Raw genomic sequence first — 10,498 nt, 5'->3', positions numbered from 1 at the left:
TGCATACCCTCTCGTTAGCCTATTTTTGGTTACCTGGGTCATCGAGAATTTTCCTGAGTGAGCACTAAAAGTGACTCCCAAGTATACATATGATCCAACTACCTCAACTAGTTTATAAGAGAGGATTAGGTGACATTTACTCCTAACTCGGGACGATGTATGAAAGATAAGGACTTTAGTTTTCGCTAGATTCACTACCAGTCCTCGTTGTGTACAAAAGTCATCTAGGGCATTAAGATGCTTTTGTAGGTTGTGTTCCGACTCCGAGAGCATTTGTGTATGTTGTGTGTATTATACAGACAGTAGTACGTAGTAGTAAAGCCATCCATCCATCTATCACAGGCCTACAAATGTAAATTAGCCAAACAAACCCACCCCTTCTCAATCATCACTTGAAACCAAATGAAACCAACCATACATTCCTTATTTGCCACATATTGTCATTTCCTTCACACGTCCGGATTGGATGATATTTTTACTCATTCGTAGCATTGACGCCAAGATGGGGGGGTCATAAAAGAAACATAAAAATGCCTTGTTAACTCACCTTTTCAACGGAGAGAACAAACATGCTCACATATCAGGAAGATCTATCCATATCCTCCTCTCCTAGGTAAAGTTCGATTGTACGGCATCATCATCTAGTTGCCATCCACAAGAAAGAGAACGTTTGTCTCTCTCAACCACCATCCACACACACCCTTGGGATTAAAACCATGATCTTACAGAAAATAAAGATTTTCTATGTTGACATATACTCGTGCCAGCTTGGAATGACTCAATTGACCCATGTCTTTGCAATTTGTACCACCCCATTCAATCATCATAACCCATCATCAGCAACACCCCCATTTTATCATGTCTTCTTTCATTAGAGAGACAATGCTATTATTTTCACCCCGTGTGTCATGTTGAGAAACATGAATCAATGTTGCAAAGTCTTCTTTTCTTTAGCATTTTATAATGCATGATCTCAAATGAAAATAATAGTTTTTTTACATCAACCTGCAAAATCCAAGGCATTGATTGTTGAGACAGCCATAAAAGCTGTAAATTTCAAAACGATGTTTATAACTTTAAAAGAATGTCATTGTATTAATCTCATGAATCCATTAGGCAATCATTTGCCAACATTCTACATGTCTCTTGTAACATTTACAAGGCAATGCTCACATTGTGATTTAGCACAATGTCTTATGCCCACTACAAGAAAGACATACACCATATGTAGCTGTCCCTAATTCACATGTTTCTGCGCAAGTTCTATATCATCACCGCATCTAAGAGACCGAGAAGACCAATTACTTATCTCAACTTAGCATGGTATGCATAAACAACTAATTTCGCAATGCAGTATTTGTGCAGATTACTACCATGCATAATGGTTAGTGCATGCACTCAATTATAGGTACTCTCATAAGCTAAAATCAAACTTTTGATTCCACAAGATACAAAATAGCAAGACAACCACCATTAGAAAGAGTACATATCAAATCACTGATATACAAATACAACCTCAAATGAGGCAGGCCATGCCATGGTTTGAATTGTAGGTTTTACACTACCCATTCAAGCAACTGTTATCAAAGATGATATCCTACCTTCTTTTATTTAAGTCTGGCAAAACAATAAGTTAGTTTCCTTCATGAGCTTCTAAAATTACTTAGCCGCTTCTTTAAAATTATTTGTGCTCGAACACCATCTCTCTTGCCAACACAATAAACCTCTCCCTCCAATCCCATTCAAATGAATGAGATTAACTATACTACCTCCGCATCAATAAATAAATTGGCAATATTACCTCTCATTTCAAAAATGAATTGATATCTCTGTTCAATCATTCAGATATCAAAATACATTACTTAAAACGTCACATTCGTTTTTTTCTTTGTTACTTTTGTGAGGTTCTACTTTTTTTGTGAGAATTTGTTTCCCTTTTTCTTTGGTTTGCGGATGCCAGTTTCTCCAGGCGAAGCGCTAAGAGAATTCCGAGGTCTGATACCGCCATTCAATCTCTTTGGTTTCTTTGTCAAGCTGAGTTTTGAGCTTCCCCGTTTGTTTCCTTTATCTTTCAGTTTAACCTGAACTCCTTGATCTTCATTATCAACATCACTTGATGATACCATTTCTTTATCTTCGTCATCTGAAGACATCTCAAGCTCTTCCACAATATCTTCGGCATCTGAATTTTCATTACCTTCAACATCGCCCATTTTACTATTCTTTGCCACTTGATCTTTGTCTTCTTGAGATGAACTACAAAAGAGAAATTTTAAAATTTTACGTTAAGGAATGAATTGAACATGATCATTTGGAAGGATTTAATGCAAGATTAAGCCTATGCGTCCATGAGGCTCAAGCTATATATATATATATTCATTTTCTGACTCTTGTATGTTGTTTAATCGCTAACAAACAATGATCTAACAAAATATTCAAAAAGATGTGAAAAGAAAAGGTTTAAATGTATACTTTTTATCCTTCTTTGGAGGAAGCCAATCCGAACTAAAGACATTTGGTGTTTTTTCATCCTCCTCTTCAACGGCCAAATAGGTATCTTCCAACTGCTTTTCTTTCAACACCACGCTACATAAGACAAAAAGCCAATATTGAACAAAAGTTGTTCTAAAACCTTGTATGAAAAGGAGCAATGTATTGCAATACAATATAGACAAGGTTCTACACTTACAATTATTCCTCAACATGTGGAGATTATCAATGTATGTTGCAGTGACATAATTACTTTTTAACATCTAGATTCTATATATAGGCCTCCTGTGTGGATATTAATAATGTCTTTCACTATATTGTAGTGACTGTTTTACACTCATAATATTGCTCCATGTGTGGACATTAAAAATGTCTATTGAAGCACACTAATGTTTTTACACATATAATTACCTTGATGTGTGGATATTTGCACGACGTTGTTTGGCACCCTGCCTCAGGCTACTCACAAACTTTGATAGCGGACTCATGCCTGCAACCTTCTCCTCCTGAACAAAAACAAAAAGTCATTGTTTACTACAAATTTACGAGACAAAATTTGGTCAAAACAAAACAAAAGAGATTGGTAGGTTTTTTTATTCGCGAAGGAAAAAATGCACTTATAAGGAGTCTTAACACCAAAATACCCCTAACTTTTCAGATATTCTCCAAAATACCCTACAAAATTACAACAAAAGTTCTTTTTAATAGTAAATTCCATACTACCAAAGGTTTATTTTGTTTTTTCATCTTATTTTTATAGATTTACAAAAATGAATGTGTCAGTTTATGTTGTTAGGAGTTGCAAATTTTAGAATATAATAATAGGACCTAGATCCATGCAGGAAGGGCATGACTTAAATTATGAGAATGCCCCTCTCAAGTAGTTAACTTTGTACTTGGGACAAGTAATGGGATCATTGTCAAAAACCTAGGGGCAATGTGATGTTTTTTCCCTTATAATCCGAATCCAAACCTGCAAGAAAGTTGCCACCAATTGAGCATCCTTGGGAGAAAAATTGACACTGCTTCGCTTCCTTGAAACATAGTCGATGTTCTGCTCAATCTGGAACAATATCCAAACCCACAAATCAATTCCCAGACAGTTCAAAAAATACTACAGTTCACCATGAAATTGTACAAGATTAACAGCTACCAGACCTATATCTGAAAGCAGATTGTAATGAGGTCATTATGACCTTAGGATTTTGTTTCACTTTTATGTTGCTGGGCTATGTTTTGTTATAATAATGTACTTCACCCATATACCCATTATAAGCAAAAAGGACAAAACAGTACATGATCAACTAGTTGCTTCACTTGACGTCGGAAACGGTCGACCTTGGTTTCTTTTGCAAAACGACGAAGCCCAATAAGGGCAATCAAAGCTAGCTCTGGGAAAGCAATAGCATAGCTCCATTGCCCAAGATGCTCAGCAAATTCTTCAATAGATGCTGCAACACATTCATCTTGGAATGCACGTGTCTTCAGAGAAGCTTTTGAGACCTACAGATTCATTAATATGCAATATTCCCACTATAAATACTTGAGAAAAATGAACATATTTTTGTATTAACATTGCATGAATGAATAAAAGGTTGGTACTCTTTCCATGCCCTTTAAGCTGTAAGTCAAGATCTCAACTCCCATCCCCCTATGCCTCAATTTCCTCCATGAAAAATAATAGATTAATATCTCTATGAGACCCAACAACTTCATCTACAGTGATTTCATATCTTGAGAGCCAAGGGAAGAAATGAATACAACGGCCCAATATATTCTAGCATTTAACTTTTTGCTTGTGATGTGGCTATGGGTATGAGCTTATATGGGCTAAAATGAGATGAACATTTCTGCCTTCTGAACATCTCCCACATATGCAGGTATTAACTTGTTACCCTATTCATGTGACCATGAGTATCAGCTTATGTGGGTTAAAAAATGAGTTGAACATTTCTGTCTTCTGAACATCTCAGATAGGCCAGCCCAAGATGGAGAGAAAACAAAGATCCTAGAACATGATCAACATAAAAAACGAAAAAGTTTATATTGATCACATTCACGCAAGAGATACAAATAAGTACCTTAAGTACAGAGTTAAAATCGATTGAATGCCCCACTCCTCCAGTTGGCGCTTTGTTCAACTCTTTAAACTCCAACATTTCTAGAAGCAGTCCTGTAACCGGTATAAATGTTCCAGTTTCATTTGCAATCTTGTTGAGCAGCTTGGCACAATGCATTCGCAAAGGGAAATATCGTGTGGTAGGTACTAGCTGTGCCACTCCAGTAATTATTTGTGTCACGGGATATACAAGAGGAAGGAGATCCTTTTTGCCCGCATATGTGCAAAGCACGTGCACCCAAAGCTTCAGGCAGTTGACATATTGCCAGTTGTAAACATTAGTATATGACTCCTGAAACAAAAGTCCAAATTTTAACAAGAACAAGACCTCTATTCTTTTCCATATTAGAGATATCTCTTCCCTTATCATAATGGGCTTACTTTTAGTTGTAATTTAATAGGATATCAACTCAAGGTCATGGCTTCAACTCCTTGTACTTTCACACATTTTTGACATACGTTATCACTTCTCCTGAAGTACATGCCACATTGGTGTACTAAACTAGTAATCTTACAGACTCCAACCAGTTCACACAGCCACTCAACTATGATCTATATTAGGGCTATACTCTAGTGGTGAGCCAATTTTTACAAACTAGTAATCTTACAGACTCCAACCAGTTCACACAGCCACTCAACTATGATCTATATTAGGGCTATACTCTAGTGGTGAGCCAATTTTTACAAACTAGTAATCTTACAGACTCCAACCAGTTCACACAGCCACTCAACTATGATCTATATTAGGGCTATACTCTAGTGGTGAGCCAATTTTTACTGACCCATGGACCGGGGTTCACATCTCAATATACATACTACTTTACTAAATGCAACTGCAAAATGTAGGTGATGAATGCATGACTTTCTGGACTTAGCCAGACAACCTTACCAACTGAGTTACAGCCACCCATGCTATAGACAAAGCGTAGGCCATATTTATCCCCAAGGTCATTAATGGCCCTACCTATGTATTATTTTTTAATGGTGGCTATTCATACCTAGGAAGATCAATCTATCTAACTATCCATCTAAACCTCCTATATCTTTCTCTCTCACTCTCTCACACCATGTTTACATGCATTGAATATCTAATAAGACATTTATTAAACTGGCTCCATAGAATCACTTACTTTGTTATTCAGATTTCTACTCTCTACCTTCTTTTTTCAATTTTCATGTTCAAACTAACCAATCCTAACATTGAACAATATGAGCTTTTTGTAGCTTGCAAGCACATATTCATCATTTAACCTTCATTCTCATTTTCATTGGTCAACGTTGTGTTCAAGTTTCCTCACATTAGGGAGCTAATAAGAGAGGATACGAATTTTCTACAGTCTGGTTTGTAAGTGGCTAATCAATCTCAATTTCATTACAATTCACATCGTACTGAATATTACTGAAGGTTCCATCAAACCTACAGAAAATACTTTTAGTCATCAAATAGGTCCAGTAAAGCACAACCATTTAATGGAATGTGACAAAAAAAAAGAAGAATAGAACTTCGACGAACACAGGGATAAATATTTTATTAATCAATAGACAGGAAGTTTGTCACATACCTTTGTTTTCATAGTCAGCGCATTTCTCAAAACAATAGCTAGTTGCCTTATAAACATGAATGCTTGTTGATAAGATGCAGCAAGATCAATCCCATATAATTCTACCACACAATTGATCATAAAGCGAATCCGCGGAATTGCGGCCGCACTGACAAATTTGGAATTCGCTGAAAATTCTTTATATATACCCTTGAGACATGCATCCAAATGATCGGTTCCCATGAGTAAACACATCTCTCGAATAAACATGAAAGCAACCAATGAGACAGATCCTTCTCCTCTCCCCCAAAAATGAAGAGCAACCTTACAAAAGGAGTAACGTCAGGCATCAATTTGTTTACTTCATTTCAAAATGTTAATAAGGAAAACAGATCATAGGGTAATAAATTAATGGTACTTTGAGATATTTGCGTGCGAATCTCGGTAGTGCCCCCATGAAAGAAGTGGATGCCTTCAATCTCTTTAAAGTGAAAGAAATCATTTGATTATCGGTCATTTGAGTCAAGATGTGAAGTGTATTCCCGAGATAAGACTTCACGAGAGGCTCAAATTTTTTCCACCGAGCACACTTTTCAGCATCAAAATGAGATGTTTCTTTTGTATCGATGCCGAGCATCTTTCGGAAGATACCATCTACCTCGGATAGGGTGAAAAACATAACCTTGTTGAAAACATGACTACTAGATATATTATACTTGTTTGCAAATTCATCCTCTTCTCCATCACCATAATGGCAAGCTGTACGATATGCTTTTAAAAGGTTACAAAGGGCTCCCACATGATTTTTTTCCTTGACTAATGTACACCAAGATTCTATAAGTGAAGTAGTCAGACACGACACAGGTGCTTCTTGATCTTTCTCAGAAGACATATCTGCTTTTCCACTACTTTCTTCTTCCTGATAAAATAGAAAATTATTCATCAATAATGAAAAAGGTTGAAAAAGCACATAAACTATCTGGCAAGGAGTTCCAAAAATAATACATCGGAAAAAAACTTTGAATTATTACAGAGCTGGAAAACTGAAATGGAAAGTTAAAAAATCACCATTTCATCATCTTCAAAATCTAGCAGTTCTTTGTCATGCTCCTCCAGAAACTTGAAAAACTCTGGATCCTGTTGGAAACAAAAACAATGCAAGTTGCACAATTAAAGGGGAATTCTAGATAAATAGCATATAACCATAAAGTAAATGTGCCAGAAACATCTGAAGTATCTAAAAAGAACCAATATTTATAATGCCCAGGAGAAAGAGGGAATGCAATACAAAAAATGGACTTGCATTAACCACAAGAATCAAGATATTTTACCGGCTATAGAACTTTCATTATCATTAAAATTTGCAAAGGGAACAACAGAATAGGCTACACCTGAAGTTGTTCAAGAGGGTCTAACGGTTTCTATTATTCAGACAAGCATGCTGCTTGTCAAGGCAATTCAAAGTTGGTTGATACAGATGATTAATCATCCAAATTTTTAGCTCTAACATACCTTCTGTTTCAGTAGTTGTAGTTGTTTTTTGTGCTTGTCCACTTCAGAAACAAGTGACTTGTTTTGAGATTGCAAGGGCGAGTCTTCTTCTTCATCATCATCTAACCACAATCAACTGATGAATATCTTGCATTTTGTTGGGGCTTATTCAAATCAAAGAGATGAACATAATGATACAAACTTAAACATGCAGATTATTATGGAGACAAAAAGATAAATGCCATACCTTCTGAAGTTTCGTTTTGAAGCTCAGCAGGTGTAACATCCAGAAAATCTTCTTCTCCATCCTGTTTTACATTTAAAAGATTATATGTTCCTTTCATGGTACTTTGTTCAGATTGTTATTCAAGCACCTATTGTAGTTAAAAAAGGCCCTGAAAGAAAACAGGGAAAGAAAGACTGAAAGTGAGCGAAGTTACCTCGGTAGCTAAGTTTTCTTCTTGATCACTGTCACCTTCATCTTGCGAGAGTGAATCACTTTCTTCATGGCTATCATCTAAGAATTCACCATCCAGAAATTCATCGACACTCATGTCTTTGATTTCCCTGCCAAAACAGAGATATTCTAAGTTTTAATACAACCAAGTCAGGATGGAATGACAAATATCTTTATTACATTAAATATGTGAACGTTTATTACTTCTTCGCAGCCTCTTGGCTGAAACCACTTTCATCGACTTTCTTCCTTCCTGATTTACCTATGCAAAACCAAAATGAGTTCATGTATAATATAAATAGCTTCCCTAGACCTTAAATATTTTACAAACCCAGAAAAAAAATACCCCTATGTCTAACCTAAAACTATCGCAAAGAACGCATTAAGTCTAAACTCTAGAACCCAGAACAAACTAAATTATAAGCCGTAAACCGTACACTAAAAAATGAAGAATAAAAACTAAAACACCTTAAATCCGCTTAAATACCCTAAACAGCATAAACCCTATTTACATAATGCTGAGTAGAAAAAGATTTTTTTATTGCATTTTTGAGCACGGCCATATGCGAGTGTAACTCTGCGCACTTCTGTTTTTTCAATTGAGAATGATTACCCTATTATGTGTGTGCGTGTGTGTGTATGTCTATAAGCACAGCTGAAAATTAATTCTTCAAAAATGCTTTATATTAAGCAAGTGCATATGTCGACATACATATGTATATTTATGCATACCTGAAAATGAATTCTTCTTCTTGAATGCTTGTTTCATGGGCTTGAGCTTGCGCCTCTTTTCTATGGTAGACTTGAGGTGCTTCTTCACAAACTTCTTCGCGCTCTTTGCGATTTTGCCCATCTCCACGGATCAGAGAAGAAACAGAGCAGAGAAAATATGAAGGAAGAAAAAAAAAACACGGGACGACAGAGAGAGAGAGATAGAAAGAAAGGTCTGCAGGAAATCGGGGTTTTAGACATCGTTTGGTATTAAGGGGTGATTGCATGGGTTTACCCTAATTCTAGAACTACCCCTTCCCTTCTCTGCTTGCTTTCCACGCATGCCCCTCTCTGAGTTTACCCTAATTCTAGAACTACCCCTTCCCTTCTCTGCTTGCTTGCCTCCTGCCCAATTAGTGCCCAGGCATGCCCCTCTCTGGGTTTACCCTAATTCTAGAACTACCCCTTCCCTTCCCTTCCCTGCTTGCTTGCCTCCTGCTCTGAGTTTACCCTAATTCTAGAACTACCCATTCCCTTCCCTTCCCTGCTTGCTTGCCTCCTGCTCTGAGTTTACCCTAATTCTAGAACTACCCCTTCCCTTCCCTTCCCTTCCCTGCTTGCTTGCCTCCTTGCACAGTCACTCCCTAGGCATGCCCCTCTCTGGGTTCACCCTAATTCTAGAACTACCCCTTCCCTTCTCTGCTTGCTTGCCACCTGCCTAGTCAAGTGCCCACCCACCCAGCTTCCATCATCTTGTTTGCCGCGAAGCAAGCGTTATGCCATCATTGTTCTCTGCTGGTTTTTTAACAATTGTATGGTTCTCCGAATTATTGTTGATTTTGATCATTATGGCGAGTTATCGTTTGGTAACCGGACAATCATCAACACAACACTGCAGGAAGAAAACAACTTTTGCTTTTGATCATTGCCGTTAATGATTGGTCATCGTGATTCTCCAAGACTCCTCCCGCTCATATCTGTGCTCACACAATTTGTTTAGAGTTAAATTAATCTGATCCGAGAAAGACGAAGAGCAACTTATCATGGGTTGATTGTTCAAAGACCTTCAATCTTTGCATCACATCATTAAAAATACTCGGTTGTTGAAAAGCTCAAGATGCTTTTGTGGTTATCGAAAATAATTTACTCTACTATCAAAGAAAACTACTCATGCGTAGCAATTTGGAAAACTTTAACCTACGTCGTTGTTGAAACTCAAATGGCATTTTCCAATTTATCTTAAAGTATAGTAGCATTTCGATGAATTTGCCAAATTTGTACCACAATAATATGATCATGCTCATGAGCTTGTGCTAGCTACCTAGTTTAGATCAAGTGTTCATATGAAAATCTATATTGATATTGATGCTCGAAAAAATGTGGGGTTTGTTGACAAATTCCAACAAATTGTGCCTTGGTTGTAAAAATGTGGATAGGCAACAAGTGGACCAAATCTTATTTGTGTGAACTAAACATCAAATGACACTTAAAATTGACATTAGTAATAAGAAATTGTATTTTTAACCAACCACGTTAGTGCTCACAGTAAATCGACTGCTAGAGCAATTCCGACTTCTTAACCTATTGTTGCTTTGGTTCATTGTTTCTCAAATGTTAACGTTGCATTTCTCTTAGCCACATTCTTCATATGAATGAATAGGTAGGTCGTCCAAACTAGCTTCAGAGTGA

At 36.9% G+C, this 10,498-nt stretch overlaps 1 protein-coding gene across 2 annotated transcripts; it reads right to left on the bottom strand.

The window, feature by feature from the left end:
- Positions 1–1,780: 1,780 nt before the first annotated feature.
- Positions 1,781–9,002, bottom strand: LOC147849919 (nucleolar complex-associated protein 2-like). Of its 2 annotated transcripts, none has more exons than XM_087337120.1 (14): positions 8,831–9,002; positions 8,303–8,360; positions 8,082–8,208; positions 7,889–7,949; positions 7,663–7,763; positions 7,219–7,287; positions 6,569–7,069; positions 6,172–6,474; positions 4,572–4,901; positions 3,787–3,993; positions 3,464–3,553; positions 2,902–2,996; positions 2,473–2,586; positions 1,781–2,256 (listed from the first exon to the last, which is right to left on the bottom strand). In XM_087337120.1, exons 1-14 carry the CDS (start codon positions 8,949–8,951, stop codon positions 1,908–1,910), a joined length of 2,526 nt encoding a protein of 841 aa, XP_087193246.1. In that variant the 5' UTR covers positions 8,952–9,002; the 3' UTR covers positions 1,781–1,907. The 2 variants fall into 2 exon arrangements, with proteins under 2 accessions (XP_087193246.1, XP_087193247.1); XM_087337121.1 differs by having other exon boundaries at positions 8,303–8,351.
- Between the last annotated feature and the right edge of the window lie 1,496 nt (positions 9,003–10,498).

Source organism: Azolla caroliniana, unplaced genomic scaffold (assembly GCF_043228905.1).
Source record: "Azolla caroliniana isolate FFs.n. ecotype wild unplaced genomic scaffold, voAzoCaro1.0.p SCAF_22, whole genome shotgun sequence".
Classification (NCBI taxonomy): Eukaryota; Viridiplantae; Streptophyta; class Polypodiopsida; order Salviniales; family Salviniaceae; genus Azolla; species Azolla caroliniana.
Note: the sequence above shows the minus strand (reverse complement) of the source record. Positions and strands in the feature narration are given on the sequence as shown.